Raw genomic sequence first — 20172 nt, 5'->3', positions numbered from 1 at the left:
ATGGCGGTGTCTAATTTAATTTAAAATGGTGCCTCCTTCTAGTGAGGTAAAATATAACCATAAGTACAGCTGCTGTCAAGTTTGGTGTTTACCAAACAATAAATGTGCATTACTTTTGAGGCGCTTTTACAAACAGTGATCCAAATATACACATTTATAAATTTAAATTAAACCGCATATCAAATTAATAGCGTTGTCCATATTTTCCTGTCTTTTTTTTTTTTTTTTTTCAATCACCACCAAGTGATCAAAATTCTTCTTGGTAAAAACGATAGGTGCTCATAAATAGTGTTCCGCCACCTAGATGTGAAAGGTCCACTCACCAGATAGCTACGGGCCCCCAGAACCCAAATCGCTTAAAATAATTTTCCTTGTATCCCAAGATTAAATCAAAGATTTTCCAATCTAGATCTGCAAAGACCGTTGCACCAGCTCCCTGGGTGTAATATCAGGAGGTATTGATCTCACAACCACAGCAGGGTATTAAATACCAGAGGTTTTTCCCAAAATACAAAATGTGAAGCCAAATGATCGTGCATTAACGTTTTTATTTAAAAAGTTTAAAATCAAATTTTAAAAACTCACATTTGCCTGTGCCTCATAGCGGCATCCACTCATTAGGCCTGGATAATTTGAAATGACGCTCTGCTTCCGGTACAGCGACATAATTTCCCGTTTCGTCACGTCCGACCCGTGGAACGCACGCTGACACAGAGCGGCGTTTCAAATTATCCATTTTTACCAAGAAGAATTTTGATCACTTATTTCACGTGGTGATTGAAAGAACACCGGAAAATATGAACAATGCTAATATATTAATTTTGAAATGGTGTTTAATTTAAAATTGTATATATTTGGATCACTACTGTTTGTAATAGTTCCTCACAAGTAATGCACATTAAAGAGGAAGTAAACTCTCCTCTGCAACTTGTACCTATAGGTAAGCCTATGATAAGGCTTACCTATGGGTACTGTAAATCAGGGCTTGACAAATTTGCCTGAAATCTAGGAGCCAGCTAAAAAAGTTAGGAGCCAGTTTTTTTTTTTTTAAACTAAAAACCAAGCTTTATTTAATAAAACGGATACTAAAGTTACACATTAATACGACCTAGAACCCCACTTTCCTCTATAGCGCAATTGGATGGAAACAGACTGTCTCTTTCCATCCGATGCCATCTGATCCGATCCACGGGATGGATAGAAAATAGAACCACCATCCATCTGTTTTTGGAGGACAGGATCAGATGGCGGCAGATTACCGCTCCATAGAGGAGAATGAAGGGTCCGATCAGGTCTGTCTGAAAAACTGACAGGCGGACCTGATCAGACAGCCCGTGTGAAAGGGGCCTTCGGCTGTGGCACGGCGATGAGGAAAAAAAAAAGAAAATATATATATATATATATATATATATATATATAAATTTTTTTTTTTTAATAATAAGAATTGAAAAAAAGAAAAAGATGTTTTTTTTTTTTTTTATAATTAAAAAAAAAAAGAAAAAATTATTATTTATTTTTTTTAAATGTAAAAAAAAAAAAATAAATAATAATAACCACACTCCCTGTCTACTTACCTTTTAAGCAAAGGTAACTGGACAGAGAGATGAAGCCTGCAAAAACTTCCCATCTCCTTCCAAAGAGCATATGAGAGGGAACGCATTGAGATCATGCATTACTCCCGGCCACCACAAGAGGGCGCCAGTTCCCCTAGCCTCTCATCTCACAGAAGAAGGCCGAAAAGCCGGGGCCTCAATTTTTGGACGGCGTGGAAGTCCGTGCACTCGGGAAAGAAGGTGGGGGAGCAAAAGGGACAGGACACCTCCTGCAGGGCACCCCAGGCGCCAGGTCGCTAATTCTAGTCGCAAATGCGACCTGGCGCCCGGGGTTTGTCGAGGCCTGCTGTAAATATCTCCTAAACATGTACCATTTAGGAGAGATTTACTTTGCATGCAGCCAGTGACATCACTGGCGCATGCGCTGTGAAGGAACGGCCGCTCGTGCCGTTCCTTCAGAGCCCCGTGCCGTGACCGCCGGCTCCCGCGCGCATGCGCTGGAGTGACGTCACCGCGGTTCCAGCCAATCAGATGGCCGGATGACGCAAACCCAGAAGGGCGACCAAACATGTCACCTGTGAGACAGGTGAGCGGTCGGCACTGTGAGGCTTCGTTCTAAGGTAAGTATTTCATAATGAGCTAGTATGCGATGCATACTAGCTCATTACGTGTTTGTCTTTCAGGTGTTCGTTTTTAAAATAAAAAAAATTTCTGAGGTTTACAACTCTTTAATGGCTGTGTGTGGAGTTATTTTGAGGGGACAGCAAATTTACACTGTTATACAAGCTGTACACTCACTACTTTACATTGTAGCAAAGTGTAATTTCTTCAGTGTTGTCACATGAAAAGAGATAATAAAATATTTACAAAAGTCTGTGTGTGTGTGTGTGTGTATAATATATTATACCCCACGTCTGGGTAGCAGGCGTGAATGCCATTGGCGGCTCACTCCTGCTGTGATTATGCACAGCGGGAGCTGATCAGCGGCTACCGAGGACACAATGTCCACCAGCACCTGTCGATCGTTACACAGGCAGAACGGCAGTCTGCCTATGTCAGAATGGCAATCTGCCCTGTTTAGAGGGAAGGCATGGATCTTGTGTTCCTGCAAAGCCTTCCCCTAGTAAAAGCCCCTCCCACACAGTGCACAAACACTGGCTAGGCACACAGTTAACCCTTTTATCGACCCTGGTGTTAACCGCTTCCCAGCCAGTGTGATTAAAACAGTGACCGCGCATATTTTTGCACCGATCACTGTATTAGTGTCACTGTTTCCCAAAAAAGTGTCAGAACTGTAAGTTAGTGTCTGATTGTCCGCTGCAGTTTCGCAGTCCTGTTTTAAGTCGCTGATCACCACCATTGTTGTTGACCTCCCCCGGCAGATTAAAAAATATACTGCTCTTCCCTTTTTTTTTTCAGAATGGTTAATTAACAGAGTATAATTGTCTTACTCCACAGTCTTGTTTCCCACTAATTTCAGTATTATTGCCAGGTCGCTTAAGCTACTCCTTTTGCCAGTCTCTAACCAATCCTGTCACTACAACTTTTGCGGTCATTATGACATACAATGTAGGTCCAATAGCCAGAGTGCGTTAAATGAAAAGATGCTGAGGGTTTATTACTTTAAAGTGTATCAAATCCTGAAAACTAAAATGTTTATATATTGTAGCTTACCCTAGTTATGGTGGCTATATTTACTTCTTTTTTTTTTTTTTTTTTTCATTTTTTTTTTAGGATTTTCTTCATTATAATATAGTTTAATTCTAATTCATTTTTTTCAAACCCCAATCTACTGTACATGGCTTTAACTAACTACTTAAGCCCCGAAGATTTTACCCCCTTCCTGACCAGGGGGTATTTTGCGATTCGGCACTGCGTGAATTTAACGGACAATTGCGCGGTTGTGCGACGCTGTACCCAAATGAATTTGACGTCCTTTTTTTCCCCACAAACAGAGCTTTCTTTTGGTGGTATTTGATCACCTGTGCGATTTTTTTTTTTTTTTTTTTTTTTTTTTTTTTTGATCATGCGCTATAAACAAAAAAAGAGCGACAATTTTGCAAAAATAACAATATTTTTCACATTTTTTATATGAAATTCTCCCCCAAAAAAATGTAAAAATCAAAATTTTTTAACATTTTAGGCCAATTTGTTTTCTGCTACATTATTGGTAGCGTATTTTGATTGGTTTGTGCAAAAGTTATTGCGTTTACTAACTAAGGGAAAGATTTTTGTCATTTCTTTTATTGTTGTTTTTTTTTTTTTTTTTTTTTTTTGCGGGACTGCGACATTGCGGGCAGATCAGACCCTTGGCTGACATTTTTGACACTTTTGGGGGTACCAGTGACATTACTACAGTAATCAGTGCTATACATATGCACTGTTACTGTAAAAATGACACTGGGAGGGAAGGGGTTAAGTGTGTCCCTAGGGGCGTGTTTCTTACTGTCATTGGATGTGGCTGTGTGTGTAACAGCACAGATCAACGGTCCTACCTAGCAGGACCGAGTGATCTGTGCTTTTACACAGGGGAGAGTGACAGGCAGCTTTGTTTACATTAGCCGCCTGCCTTTCTCCCTCTCTACCCGACGATCGCGAGTGACCGGCGGACCTGATGTCACACGCGCCGGCTTCTTCGGGTACGAGCGGGGGCAGGAGCGCGCCTCCGGCAGCGTGCGCTCGCCCCCTATTCGCTCCCAGGCTAGTGACGTACCGGTACATCACTTTGCCTGGGAGGGGCTGACCGCCGCCGTATATAGTCGGGCGGCGGTCGGCAAGTGGTTAAGTAACATCTGCCTTGCTAAGACATATTGTAACTGCTGGTTATACTTGTCTATATTGGGTTAAACTTTCATGGTGCCTTGCCTAAGATCAAACATCTAGCCCTATTTTGTTGTTTTCACCCTGCTTTACAATTTGTTTAGGTCAGAAGGTCCCCACTTTCACTGTGTCCCTTTTTTTTTTTTATTAGCTTTTAATTAACTGTTCAAAGCTTCCCCACCCCATATAAATTCAATACAACTCTTAGGGACGGCAAGCATTGCCATTTTTGCATGAAGTACAGCCTGAAATTAAGACAGTTTTTGTCTTATCCAGCTTTGTTTACTCAGTACCACTTAGAACACCCCAGTGAGAGATATAACACCAACAAATCAGGAAAAAAAAGAAATTCAAAAACGGAATCACTGAGTTGGAAATGATTACCCCCCCCCCCACCTTGCAAACTCAATCAGGTATAACTAATCACCTTCTCAATGGCACACAGCCATTTGACTTGTAACTGTGATCAGCTGTGGTCATTATTATTAGCTTAGCATGAAAATGGCTTTCCAGGAGCATTTCAGTCCCTGGTAGTGCAAGTGAAGCAAACCATCAACTATGGGCACGGTCACTGGGATCTCTGGGATAAAGTTGTGGAGAGGCACAAGTCATGAGATGGATGCAAAAAAATTTCAAAGGCTTTATCAATGCCTAGAAGCACAGAGAAGTCTATTAAGAAGTAGAAGGCATTTGGTACAACAGACACCCTCTCTGGATCAGGCCATCGCTCCAAACTGGATGAGAGTACTCGGAGGAAATTGGCCATTAACAGTTAAATTATTTGGCCTTAACACCAAATTATATGTCTGGCTGAAATCCAATACAGCTCACCATCCAAATAACACCATTCCTACAGTAAAGCATGGAGGTGGTAATATCCTGTTACCGTCAAATTCTTGAGGAAAATCTGCCGCCCTCTGCCAGAAAGTTGTCAATGGGAAGAAGGTTCACACTAGTGCGATCCGATTCTGTGCGAACTTGCAGATCGCACTGCGATATGCGATCGCAACTGGGGGTGTCGTTAACTTTTAATTGACACCCCCTGTGTATCGCATATGGCAGTGTGAACTGCCAGAGGTGCGGATGCGATGTGGGATCATGCTGCATATTCGCAGCGTTCCCGCATCGCACAAATGTGAACCGGCACTAAAACTTTGTGAAAAGTTCTAAAATATGTTGCCCTGACAGAAAGTATGGGGGAATTTTCTAAAAGGGAAATGGACTGCAACAAAAACCTGACAGAGGTTATAACCCTCCCTCGATCTACCCATAACCAGTAAATCAGCTAGAGTTGGGCTTTGATTACTTCTGTTTTGAACTTTCAAACTGTTGTTTTTTTTTTTTTTTCTTTTACATTGGATAATGTGTCGTCTACTGGAGTAATAGATCTCGGTACCAATCTGCATTTTTGCCAACTCAATAGAAAATGAGCCATGATGTTTGATGTGAGAGTCCTCTGAGGGCATAGATAGCAGATTGAAGTAATAATACATTGATATGGCAAAAAACATACATTCAGACTAATTCTTAGGCCTGCAGCACATGGTGCCCACACAGCTGCAGTTTTATACACTAGCTGCTGAGCGTATGAATGTGATTTAATCAATTCAGACACATTAATGTGGACAATTTCTGCTTGTGACGATCTGTAAAGCCTTCCCTTGAGAAATTAATATTTATGAATGTAGATAAGTAAAAAGTATTCTTTTTCCTGCATAGTTAAAGTAGCCAGCTTTCAATAGCTGTACTTTTTTTTTTTTTTTTTTCTCATCTTATCTAACGTTTTCTTGATCCTTTTGTCACAGCATTGTTAAAAGGTTTGTTTTGTCATAAGAATTTTAAGAGACAGTAGTTCTACATTTTTATGAAAGGTAGAAGCATAACTTACATATAGCTTTTAGGGTCTTAGGTATGTGCCAAACCATAAATAATTAATTTAAAACAACCATTTAGTCAAAGGAGAACACCAGTGAGCATATGAATATGATTTAATCATTTCAGACACATTAATGTGGACAGTTTCTGCGTGTGACAATCTGTAGAGCCTTCCCTAAAGAAAAGAATATTTGTGACTGTAGTTAAGTAATTCTCCCACACAGTTAAAACAGCTGGCTTTCAATAGCAGTATTTTTCTCTTTCATTTTATACTTATTTTTTTTTTTGCTTTATCTATTGGTTACAATAATAATATGAAAAGTGGAAGCATAATTTAGAGATCACTTTTAAGGCCTTTAGGTTTGTGCCAAACCATACAAAATTAATTTAAAACAACCATTAAGTCAATAGAGAACACTACAGATTATTATCTCATCTCTTATATTGCAGTTTAAAGGGATTTTCCTTTACAGAGCTTAAATCAATGGGAGCTGGTAATTGATTAATACAGCTTTAGGTGTCTCAAGTAAGTGTAGTAGCTCATGGGAGCTGTTTGCCTGGCCCTTTTTGATGCAACTAGTAGAGCAGTACCATGATAATATTGTATTAAAAAAAAAAAGACTCTATTTTTGTTACACATAGCTGTGAGTTAGCAGTATCTTTTCACCGCCTAGTTCTTTAAAAAAAGCAAAAAAAAAAAAAAAAAGCCTGTTTTTGCGGGGGAGGGTGCGGTTTATGTATATACCTGCAGCAGCCTCCAAGACTGTAAGGGTCCATGTACACGGGACGCTGGAAATGGCCGTTTAGGAGCAGTTGGGCGTTTTTTTCAGAAGCCCCTGAACCCATCTACATTTTATCTTATCTGTCCATGTACACCAGGTCGTTTACAGTCATTTGCAGGCAGTTGCGTTCAGGGACTTTTTTTAGAATGCAATTATTTGCGTTCGAACGTGTGTTTCCCGGCGTTTCAAACGCACAAACGCGTCTGAACGCGATGACCCGCGTTTAGCGTTCGCGTTTTTCCATTTTAAAGGGGAATAATTTTTTTGACCTCTGGGAACGCTGCTAAACACGGGTACAAACGCGACCGAACGGACGTTTCAAACGTCCTAAAAATTCCAGCATTCAAAGGGACTTTTAACAACGTCCCGTGTACATGGAGCCTAAATCTAAGGTACTTGGAAAAAATCATCTCTCAACCCTACCATTTTTTTTACCATATTGTTAACTTGTATGGGATGGCCTCAGCCTTGCACCACTCCACAAGCCATGCTCTCTCGCATGTTTCGCCCCATCCACCAGGGTTTAGTCATAGAGGTAAAGGGCAGAGGCAGAAGGAACTTCTGCATCACTGGCCATAAAAATTGGATGATGAACTTTAGGGTAATATGGAGAATTGGTAAGAAATGGGGAAATAAAGTTTAAAACTGAAAGAAAAAAGGATGGTATGTCAGAGGAAGATAAAGGAATACCCATAACAACTTGATAAAAATGGTACTTGCAGATTAAAAAGAAGCAGCTTCCTTGGCTGTAAAATATAGGAGGGTTTAATTCCACTTTAAGTCTGTCAGCAGATTGGCCTCTACAAGCTTGGCAGTGTTTTTAAAAATGGAGAGCAACTAAGCATGAGCAGAGCAGGGTGAGACAGTGTATTGCTGGATTTTAAACAGTATAGACATTATTTTTAACGTTTTACATGGCAATACCTGCAAAAGGGACCAGCCTTAAGTGATCTAGCAGGACTTAATCTTCTGACTAAAGTTCCACTTTAAGGAATATGAGAAATATTGCTGAAAAGGAATGCAAAGGTAAACATTTTAAAAAAGGATGGTAAAACTAAAAATGTGAAAAATAAAATAAAAAAATCTTTTTTGTAAAGAAATGTAATGATTACATTTCTTTATGATCACCATATTTTTCACTTTTTCAATCTTTATTTAAATATTTCACTTTCTATTACTTTTCAGCATTATTTCTCACATTCCTTAAAATTCATTCATTCCGTTTTATATTCCTCTCATACTGTCATTAATTTATTTATTTTTTCAGTTTTCTACTTTTTTTTTTTTTTGTCCACATTGTTTGCCTGCCACTCTTATCCATTCACTTCAATACCCTAATGTTCACCATCTCATTTTTATGGCCAGTGATACATAAGTTCTCCACCCTTTACCTCTGACTAAGCTCCCGAGGATGGGGTGAAACATGTCAGAGGGTGTGGTTTATAGAGTGATGCAAGGCTAAAGCCATATTCATATGCCTTATACTTGTTAACCACATAGATTGTATAGGGTTGAGCTGTGATTTTTGCCAAGTATGCTACACACTACTAGATGGTGATGTTTTCAGCCAGCACCCCATTTCTGAGTAACAGCAGGACTTTATATAAACTCTTTTTTTTTTTTTCTTAGAGCGGCATTACAGGCATTAGTAGGTCACAAATCTTCTTCCTTCCTTCCTGCGCATTTCTATAAGCTAGCAAGGCCCCTTATCATATTGATGGGCTATTAAGAATGTGTGGGAGCAGAGATTAGTTGCAAGTTCTGACACTATCTAGAAGCTTTGCCTGTCACATCAGTCTGGCATTTTACTGTTACAGAGAGGTTTGGTAGGCTGCTGTAGGTATGTGCACTCCCCTTCCCTGAGTAATTCTCTCAGTAGCCCTCCCACCAAGCCTTCCAGAGCACCTGTTCCCTGTTTACATTAGATTTTAGAAGGCTGGGAGGTGGGGGCATGGTGATCTGAGCTGCTAAGAGAATGACTTCAGTGCTTCTGCTGTGAGTTTATGGATGATGTGATAGACTCCGGCTCTCAGAAAGGGGGAGCTAGATGTCAGTCAGGCAGGGAGCCACTATTGGCTGACAAGGTCACAGGAGAACATTATTTATCCACTGCCTGCTCGGCCTTTACTTTACTAAAAGATGTCTGTACATATGATGTCCCCCCGGAACATGCCTCACTGCGGGCTCAATCTGTCACTGGTTGTGTTCACCGGACACTGACGATGACAGATCACTGTACTGGCCTACTTGAAGGTACCATGTTATCGCTGTGACCAATCACAGCAGATCACAAGACAGTTGTAAACAATGGATAGCTTCCTTTCATGCCATCCATTGTGTACAATTGTGTTGCTAGCTGTAGTTGGTCACAGTGATCACATGGTGCAGATAGGGCCAGTCACAGTCCATATGTACCACGTGATTAGCTGTGGCCAATTACAGCTAATCGCAACAATACTCACTGAATTAATCAGTTTCATTCAGTAAAAATGGTTGCTTTTTACCAATAAAAAAAAAAAATGTAATAAAAAGAAAAAAATTGATAAGTGACAGCATGTGAAAACATTTTATTTTTTCATTTTCCAAAATTGTGAGAAACTCGCCATGCCTCCAAATACCTTGGATTGTGTACTTGCTAAAAAGGGGTCATTTGGGGGGTATTTGTACTGTCCTGATGGGCCGCAACAAATGAGATTGCCGCCAGTACATCAGGGTTAATTGATTTTCAAATATATACCATCATTTATAGACTCTTTAGCTTTCCTTGCTCAGACTAAATAATACACACCGAATTGGGTTATTTTCACCGATGAAATGTAGCAGAATACATTTTTTGGCATTTATAAAGAAAGATTTGCAAAATTTAATAAACACAATTTAATTGTTTTTTTCAAACCTTTCAGGGGCCAGACCATTCACCATGAACCGTTTTTAGGATGGCCAGGAATTACAGAATTGTCTTTCTCTGCAGCTGTATCACTGAATAATTGCTAATGCACTGAATAATTACAAATGCACGTCAACCCATTTATCTATAAAACATAACTGCACCAGAAACTCGACCTTTCATAGTCCGTCTCATTTGTGATGTAACTGTGTAGTGTGCTGTCTGCATGAGGGGTTAGTTCTAGTTAACTGTTTTTTTGACAGCTCAATATAAAATGAGGCCTGGTGTTGGAGGTGAAAGTGTTCTGAGTACATAGATAGCAGACTGAGTGTATATCAATTATGTCATATCAATGTATTATTGCTTCAGACTAATTCTTAGGCTTGCATTGGTCGTAAGGTTCCTATACCTGATCAAATCCCTACATGAAAGGTGTTGTTTCATGAAGGTTATACAAGTCTCTGTTTACAAGCATGTATGTAGTTTTTATTACCCAATGGTAACAGGGAGCAGGTACAGTGTTGGGACACGTGCAACTTTCCCAGCACAGTCAGAGTGATGGCAAACTTTATTTTTTATTTATAAATAAGTCGCCCTGGGAAGTCGGATCGCCCCAGTGTGAACGGGGCCTAATACTTTCCTGCTCTGTGGAATTGTTTTACACCGAGCAGCCCTGATCCTCCTCTCCAGTCCCCCAACATCACTCCTAGCCTGCCCCAGCTGAGCGCCCCCAAAGAAAGCTGCTTTCTTTGGGAACACTTGGGACTCCCAACCTGCCCTGTCTACTGACCCAGATGGCATGGATAGGCCCTGCTCCCCTTCCCACACTGAGTTTGACAGCGGCAGGATGGCTCCCGCTGCTATTAATCTGCCCTGTGATGAGGAAGAGAGCGGAGAGGGCTTCTGCTCTCATGCACAGCGAAGGGCTAAGAATGGGCTCGGGTAAGTATAAAAGGGGGTTTGGATTTTGTGACACAGAAGGTATTTTACCTTAACACCTACAATGCATTAAGGTAAAAAAAACTTTAAGCTTTAGAACCGCTTTATTGATTAGTTGCCTGTTTTTCTGTATCAATCAATCAATGATTTGGACATACTTTTGCTGTAGGTAACCTTTTACTTATCAGGTAGGAGACAGATTTACTTCACATAAAACAAAAAATTAACTGGTAATGTTTTATCTTTCTTATTTATCTCTTGTTCTTTATTCTCAGTGGGATCCCATGATCACAACCTTGCCTGGCCTGTATCTGACTTCTGTGGGTATTGTAAAACCTGCTGCCTGGCTGTTTGGCTGGAGCAAGAATGTTGTCTGCTCCTCCGGAATGCTGCGATTTATTAACCTTCTGTTCAGTCTGGGCAACTTGTACATGTTCTATTTAATCCTTAACAATCTACACTCCAGGGTAAGTTTCTAAGGACCATGCTTTGACTTCCAACATTTATCATTGATGGGCTTGACTCTCAAAGCAGCAAATGCTTAACTAAAAAAAGAGTTTACTAGAGCTACAACGCCAAGCTTTCAAGCCAAGGAGTCAAGCTTTCAATGGTATAATCTCTTCTTACTTTTTCTTTTTAATGGAATATTAATGCCTAGCAAAGCAATCCTTTACTTCCTGTGTTGTTTCTCCAACATAATATCTGCATGGACATTTCAGAAAATATACAGCAAAGCTAGTCCGGCGGGTGTAATAATCATTTCATTTATTTTTATTTGATAACCCCGATGAGGGTGACTAAACATACTTTTTGATCATATGTAAGCATTGGATACAATTAAGACAAGGGTAAGAATCTGTTATGTGGTCCCAATAAAGTATCTACAAATTTAGAAGCCGAACAGAAGTCAGACTTTACCACATTACCACATAATTTTAAAGTTAAAAGTATGTCCCTTTCCATAAGAAGTAAAGAGCAGATGGGAAATTCTGTAACATCAGGGTAATTGTGTAAAGCTGACCAATGCTTTTTCTTACTAGGCTAAGCCTTCCTAATAGACATTCTAATTAAGAGTGCTGCAGTAACGGTCTTTATTTGACTATACATATTTACACACACATTATTTTTTTAATATAATCTTAATGTAAACACTTTGAAATTGCATGAATGCTAATATATGCTACCTTTTTGTATTATCCATATTACATTTTATCCAAATGCCACGTTGCCCAGCATCTACCTTTGCATTGCAGGGTGGTGCTACCATCTGAGGGAACTGATATAATCATTCCCTACATCATCCCTAATCATTCCCTTTGCCAGGAATTGGGTGCGTAATAAGTTGTTTCTATCCATCCCAATGTCCTGTTACTTTTATAAGCTACTTGTTTTGAAAAAAATAAATAAAATGCAGCTATCAAATGAGAAGGCAGTACTGGGAGGTGCCACATGGTTCTGTGCAGTATTGGGCATAGTGACATACTAAGAGATGTGGAAAGCCCATATTCTTTGAACTCTGCAGTAGAGGTGCTGAAGTAAAAAAAAGAAAAAAAAGAAAGGCACATAGTTTTGCAAGTGTGTGAGCATGTATGCATTATTTTTTAACTCCGCATTAAGTTAATACATTATTCTCATAAATGTACTGCTCTTTAGTGTTTACTACAACCCCCAATTCCAAAAAAGAAAAAGTTGAGACCCTGTGTAAAATCAGCATAAAACAAAATGCAATAATTTTCAATTCACATAAACCCATTTTTTTATTTACAATAGAAAACCTATCAATTATTTAAAATCTGTGCAATTTTAAGGAAAAATAAGGTAATTTTAAAATTGATGGCAGAAGCACGTCTCAAAAAAGTTGGGACAGGGCCATGTTTACTACAGTGTAGTCTACTTCTTTTAACAACACTAAAAACATCTGGGAACTGAGGAGACCAGTTGTTAGAGTTTTGGCAGAGCAATGTTGCCCCATTCTTGCCCAATACAGTCCTGGGTCTTTTGTTGTAATTTGTTTTTATTTCAAGATGCGCCAAATGTTTGTTGGTATAAGGTCTGGACTGCAGGCAGGCCAGTTAAGCACCCAGGCTCTTCTACTACGAAGCTATGCTGTTATCATAGATGCAGTATACAGTTTAGCATTATCCTGCTAAAATATGCAAAGCCTTCCCTGAAAAATATGTCCTCCTGGAAGGGAGCATATGCTACTCTAAAACCTGGACATATCTTTCAGCATTGATTGGTGCCTTTTCAGAGGTCCAAGCTGCCCATACAATCAGAGATGTGGGCTTTTGAACTGAGCACTGATCTCAAGCTGGAAGGCCCCTCTCCTCTAATCCGGAGGATGGGACACCCATGGTTGCTAAAATAAAAAAAAAAAGTGTCAAATTTCGATTTTCTTTTTTTTTTTTTCGGACCACAGAACAGTTTTCTGCTTTCCAACAAACCATTTTAAATGACCTTTTGGCCCAGAGAAGACAGCAGCATTTCTGTATCATGTTCAGATTTTCCTTTCCATGTGCACCTTACTGTAAAGGCTAGTTATAGATTTATGTAGATTATGCTGGTTGTCCCTTATCTGCACAGCTTGTTGGCTGAATTTGGCGTGTGGAATATTTAAAGTTTTATAGTTAATAGGCTGAAATAAAGACCCTAGTCCGTGTAGTTCAACCTGCGTGGGTAGGTATGTGTAAGTCTCTTCCCAAATCCCTATATATTGTGTTAAGTGAGATGCCCATCTAAAGGTTTTTGAAATTAGTGACACATCCTGCTGAAACCACTGATTGCTGAAAGGAGTTCCACATCCTTCTCTATCAGTTAAAAAAAAAAAAAAAAATGCCCTCTACACCATTTAAGGTTAAACCACTTCTCATCCAACTTCATTAAGTAGTCACATGTCGTCCTCAGTGACCTGAGACTGAATAGTTTCCTCCCAATGTTGGATTCACCTTTAGGATCTTTGTATACTGCTATCATATCCCCTCTTAAGCATCTCTTTTCTCAAGAGAATAAATGTAATATTTGTAATCGCTCCTCATGACTGAGGTCCTCCAGCCCATTCGTTTGGATGCCGTCTGCTGCCATTGTGCTTTTCCTGGGCTTTCAATGTGTCCCTGCTCCTTTTTAAGGAGGTGTGGGCTCCTTCCAGGCAAAGCTGCCCTAAATTTATTCACTGCTATATGTGCCCCAACTTGGAGAAAACTCAATAGAGTTAGGACCGCAGTATACAGAGGAGCCTTGGTGAAGCACTGCGGCTTTCACATCCCTGGAGGCAGTTTGTGCAACTAAACCCTCTGTTTTTTAACACTTTTTTGTTTTAACTGTTAGGCCTACTTTGGTTTCTTTACAGGCCAGCTGGTAAGTGTGCTGGGAAACTTGTTGTTTGTCATGTTCAGATATGGCTTCTTTTTTGTAATAATAGAGCTTTATCTTGCATTTTTGGATGACACGGGGAACCATGTTCACAGACAATGATTTTTGGAAGTATTTCTGAGCCTATGCAGTGATGTCCATCACAGAATCATGTCTGTTTTTTTTTTTTTTTTTTTTTTGCAGTGCTGTCTAAGGGTTCAAAGATCACGGGCATCCAATTCTGCATTTCGGCCTTGTCACTTGCGCACAGAGATTTCTCAAGATTCAATATATATAAGATTTTGATATTATGTAGAGGTGCACCAAATGTAATTCTCGGTACCGAAACCCTAGGATGCACTTAACCGAAAAGGAAAATGGCAGTTTTAAAAAAAAATATATATATAAATATTTATACAATTATATTATATATATATATATATATATATATATATATATATAATTGTATTCAACTTTCTTCAACTTTTTTTTAATATTCATTTAAATGAATATGAATTTATTGGCACCTTTAGCGCAAGAAAAGTTCAAGAACAATGCATCCCTATGAATGTCTTCACACTGGTCCTTTGCGCTTCCGTTGTGGTGTTAAAAATCTTGCTTGCTGCATTTTTGGTCAGTTAACTAAAAACCCACCTCCCCTTGTAAATGCATTGAAAACACAGAGCGCATCAATAGCACACCCATATTACCTTTTTGATGCATTTTTTGAGTCACGTGACCTATGAAAAACCTACCATAAGCACAGTAAAATCATTGTAAAATCACACCGAAATTGCGTGCGTGCATTATTGGCACCTTTTTCCCCAAATGTCAAACACAATTTTCGGCTGATATGTTTCGGCAGCCGAAATCTCTAGTTATATGTACTGTAGATTACATATCTCAAGTCTGCAATTTTATGTTAAGGAACAATATTCAGAAATTGTTCGACAATTTTTAGATGCAGCGTTTTACAGATTGGTGAGCTTCTGCCCATCTTTACTTCTGACACTCTCCAAAATGCTCTTGTTATACCCAGTCATGTTACTGACCTGTTGGCAATAAACCTGGTTTCAAAATGTTCTTCCAACTCTTCCTTGTTAGGATCACTTACTTTTTCCAGCTTTTTATCGCCCTCTCCCAACTTTTTGGAGACTTATTGCTGTTATCGATTTTCAAAATGACCTTTATTTTTTTTTCTTAAAATGTTATGTTTTCTCAGTTAAAACATTTGGTAAGTTTTTTTTTTTCTCAGTTTAAACCTTTTTGATATGTTTGTTTGTTTTTTTTTTTCTATTTTTTTTTTTTTTTTTTTTTTTATTTGAGTTGATGAGATGTGAAAAATCATTGCATTCTGTTTTTATGTTGCGATTACAGTGTGTCCCAACTTATTAAGTTTGTGTGTATAGACAGCATTCTTCTGAAGATGAACATCTCTGGTGGACAGCATTTAAATGTGGTTTCATTTTTTCCAGGTTTCTGTTGTGAAGAGAATATTATTCACCTTTACACTGTATGTATTTCCCACTTTATATTTTTTCACATTCCTCTACTACACGGATGCAGGATCTACATTTTTTGTCCTTTTCACTTATTTAATGTGCCTCTATGGTAATCATAAAAGCGCAGCTCTTCTAGGGCTTTGTGCATTTTGTTTTCGGCAGACAAACATCATCTGGATTATTTTTTGTGCAGGACATATTATAGCTGAAAAGGTGACAGAAGCTTGGAGGACACATCTGAAGAAGACCGATGAAAAAGTCTCCTCTAAAGGTGATTTTTCAGAAGTGGCAGCAGCTGTAAAATTCCTCATCCAATACTCTCTGTATCCGAAGAACATACTGACACTCTTGAGGTTAACCTGGCCTTACATTACTTTAGTTCTTGGATTCCTGGTTTTCATTGGAATCAATGGTGGCATAGTGATAGGTGACAAAAGCAATCATGAGGCCTGTTTGAATTTCCCCCAGCTCTTTTATTTTTTTGCTTTTACATTGGTATTTTCTTCTCCACTCCTAATTTCAGCTCAGAAAATTGCAGACTTTCTCAAGTCTGTTTGGAAACATCCTTTTCTATACACATTAGCAGCCTGCCTGTTCCTGTTTTTAATATGGAAATTCACTTATGTTCACAAATACTTAATTGCTGATAATCGACATTACACATTTTACGTTTGGAAAAAAATATTCCAGAGACATGAATTGGTCAGATATTTGTTAGTTCCTGGATATCTTTTTGCAGCTTGGAGCTTTGTAGATGCTCTTAAGTCCAAGTCTATACTATGGCTCCTAATGTTCTTTGTGTGTATAATTGGTACTACTGTTCCTCAGAAGCTAATAGAGTTCCGGTATTTTATCCTGCCCTACCTTATCTTTAAAGTAAATGCACCAATTCCATCTGTGGGCAAGCTACTTCTAGAGTTGTTACTCTACGTTACTGTCAACGTATTTACATTCTACTTGTTTTTAAATCAAACCTTTCATTGGCCTGATAGTGAAGACACTCAACGATTCATGTGGTAAATGTTGTCTGGTAAACCAAATGGAACTGCATTATCTCACACCGCTTTTGATTGCAGTTAACAATACTTGCTCTGATTAAGGATTTAAAAAGAGCTAAAATTGATTTATACTTTACAAAAAAAAAAAAAAAGAAATAGTGAACCCCACCTACTGATTGAGCCACTGCAGCCATGCTAATTTATAGGTGCAATAAAATTAGAAAAACTAGAAACCCAGGTGGGCTCGCTCTTGACAAATGCATATGTGGAACTACATAAACAGGGACTCCCAATGCAATAAAGGGTAACTATTCTTGCTCTATGTTTAAATAGGTAAATAAGTGTGAGTTTAAAGTGTGAACAGACATTAAAAAGGAACATTTGTGGCAGGAGAGCAGGTTGCATTATCAGCAAGACCATAGAGTTGTGTGTGTGTGTGTATGTATGTGTATATATATAATATATATAGTGTGTGTGTGTGTGTGTGTGTGTGTGTGTGTATATATATATATATATATATATATATATATATATATATATATATATATATATATATATATATATATATGTGTATATGTATGTGTGTGTGTATATAATATATATATATATATATATATATATATATATATATATATATATACAGTTGTGTTCAAAATTATTCACCCTCCACTGAAAGTGATTGTTTTGGCCAGTTTGACATTGATTTTGATCATTCAGTCATCCTGCTTACAATTAAATCAAAGAGGCACGTGTAGGTCAGACAAATACAACATAACATTTATAATGAAATAACCACAAATGTCTTTTCTGTGCTCACATCATTATCAGTTTTATTCAACCCACAAGTGACATTCAATCTTAGTACAACATCCTTTTACAGTTATAACCGCTTTTAAACGTGAAGCATAGCTTGACACAAGTGTCTTGCAGCGATCTACGGGTATCTTCGCCCATTCGTCATGGGCAAAAGCCTCCAGTTCAGTCACATTCTTAGACTTGTGCACTGCAACTGTTTTCTTTAAGTCCCACCAGAGGTTCTCAATCGGATTTAAGTCTGATGACTGTGATGGCCACTCCAAAATGTTCCAGCCTTTAATCTGCAACCATGCTCTAGTGGACTTGGAGGTATGCTTGGGATCATTGCCCTGTTGAAAGGTCCAACGTCTCCCAAGCCTTAAGTTTGTGACGGACTGCATCATATTGTCATCCAATATCTCCTGGTACTGAAGAGAATTCCTGGTACCTTGCACACGCTGAAGCTTCCCTGTACCTGCAGAAGCAAACAGCACCAAAGCATGATTGACCCCCGCCATGCTTCACAGTAGGCAAGGTGTTCTTTTCTTCATAGGCCTTGTTCTTCCTCCTCCAAACATAGCGTTGATCCATGGGCCCAAACAGTTCTAATTTTGTTTCATCAGTCCACAGAACACTATCCCAAAACTTCTGTGGTTTGTCCACATGACTTTTGGCATACTGCAGTCGACTCTTCTTATTCTTTGGAGACAGCAAGGGGGTGCGCCTGGGAGTTCTGGCATGGAGGCATTCATTATACAGTGTGCGCCGTATTGTCTGAGCAGAAACTTCAGTACCCACATCTGACAAATCTTTTCTCAGTTCCTCAGCAGTCACACGGGGACTTTTCTCCACTCTACGCTTCAGGTAGCGCACAGCAGTCGAAGTCATCATCTTCTTTCTGCCACGACCAGGTAGCGTTTCAACAGTGCCCTTTGCCTTGAATTTGCGAATTATGCTTCCTATGGTGTCTCTTGGTATGTTTAACATCTTTTGCAATCTTCTTATAGCCATTGCCCTTCCTGTGAAGAGTAATCACCTCTTCTCTTGTCTTCCTGGACCATTCTCTTGACTTCACCATGTTTGTAACCACACCAGTAAATGTCTAGAAGGAGCTGAGTATCACAGTCATTTTAAAGCTGCCTAATTGGTGCTTATTAGGCTTTATTGCTGCTCCCTGACATCCACAGGTGTTTTTAATACCTGATTGAAAACACTTCAATGAACCTTTGTTCTTCAGAGTGGTAGTCTTTAAGGGGTTGAATAATTGTGTCAATGAAGAATTCACAAAAGAAACATTTACTACTGTATTACAAAACCAATTGATGTCATTTTAGTTGCATATGGTTCTTTAAGAAGTCCTTGTAGGATTTCATTCCGAATACAATTACAAATGTACACTAAATTCCCTAAAACCCTTTACAGCATTGGGGGTTGAATAATTTTGAACACAACTGTGTGTGTGTATGTATGTATGTATGTGTATATGTGTATATGTGTGTGTGTATATATATATAATATGTGTGTGTGTATGTAGTGGTATCTAAAAAAAAAAATGGACCAGAACACTAGATACCTCCAGAATGTATATTGTGTGAGAGGGAAATGTAAATGATATCAGGGCTCTGACCATACAACAGTATCAACCTAGTTCAATAGTCATTTACAATGACTGTTATCTAAATGCACTCTTCTTAGCTGTATTGAATATAATAGCAGTTGATCAGTTGGGGATAAAACCCCCAACTGAAAAGCCAACTCTTCCCCATTTTATGAAAAAAAAATGGTTTTGTCAGATAATGAAGCAACACAGACAAGTCTTATTGTAGACCATTTGATTAATGGGTCAGTGTGCCATTCTCCAGTAAATGCAGGGCAAGCTTTATAAGTTTTATATTATCAGTAGAGCACAACTTCTTGTGTTGTAAAATGTCATTCCCAGAAGAGGAAGTGAGGGTAAATCTTTCTAATGAAGCCCCAGATAGCTGTAAAACCTGATGGCAGTTCTAACCTTTACCCATTCTATTTTAAAATGACAAAACAAAAAGAAATGGAGCATAGATACTTTTTAAGTTTGTAAGTATTGTGTATTAGAATATCTTAACTTTTTCAAATGTTTCCAAACATGTTTATGGGTGTTACAGTTGATGATTCAAGAGGTGATGCCATGTGGTGAAAGGTGTTGTTTTTTTTGTTTTGTTAAAACAAACCTATATCATTGCTACACAAGCCATTTCATGTTTTTGGAAGTACACACAAGTTTCATCAACCTGTCGTGCAGCGGTTTGCCCACATAACCTCTCCGATTGATTTTGATTTACTTGTAAATGGAGCTTTCTTTTGTCTATAGCAGTATGAGTTAAGTGTTTTTTGGCCCACACTAACAGGTTGTTAGTATTTGATAGTGTCCCATGATAGCTCGAGTCATTTTTTGACTGTACTTTTACTCACTGTTCTAGTTTGTTCATTATATTGGCTTTGAGACTTGGATGAAAATTTGTCTCATAATGAAGCTGATTATGTAGCTATTTAGATTTTGTTATTGGTTTAAATCTGCTTGGTGTTAAAGCTTGGATTGAAAATGACCCAAATTGTAAAATCTCCAGCTTGTGCCGTCCTGCTCCCTATAAATGATTTACCTGCGGGTTAATGCATCAAAAGTTTTGACGTTTTTTG

The 20172-nt window shown here is 38.7% G+C and overlaps 1 protein-coding gene across 1 annotated transcript in view; it reads left to right on the top strand.

Moving 5' to 3' along the window:
* ALG10 (ALG10 alpha-1,2-glucosyltransferase) overlaps positions 1 to 16788 on the top strand; it is a 34981-nt gene extending 18193 nt beyond the window's left edge. Inside the window, exons 3-4 of the mRNA XM_082256809.1 lie at positions 11132 to 11323; positions 15680 to 16788. Coding sequence (XP_082112935.1) covers positions 11132 to 11323; positions 15680 to 16726 — 1239 coding nt within the window. The 3' untranslated portion in view covers positions 16727 to 16788. The remainder of the gene's footprint in view (positions 1 to 11131; positions 11324 to 15679) is intronic.
* Positions 16789 to 20172: the final 3384 nt, after the last annotated feature.

This window comes from Pelophylax lessonae (genome assembly GCF_965119305.1).
Source record: "Pelophylax lessonae genome assembly, chromosome: 4".
Lineage (NCBI taxonomy): Eukaryota > Metazoa > Chordata > Amphibia > Anura > Ranidae > Pelophylax > Pelophylax lessonae.
The sequence above is the reverse complement of the archived record's forward strand: the minus strand, read 5'-3'. Positions and strand labels throughout refer to the sequence as shown.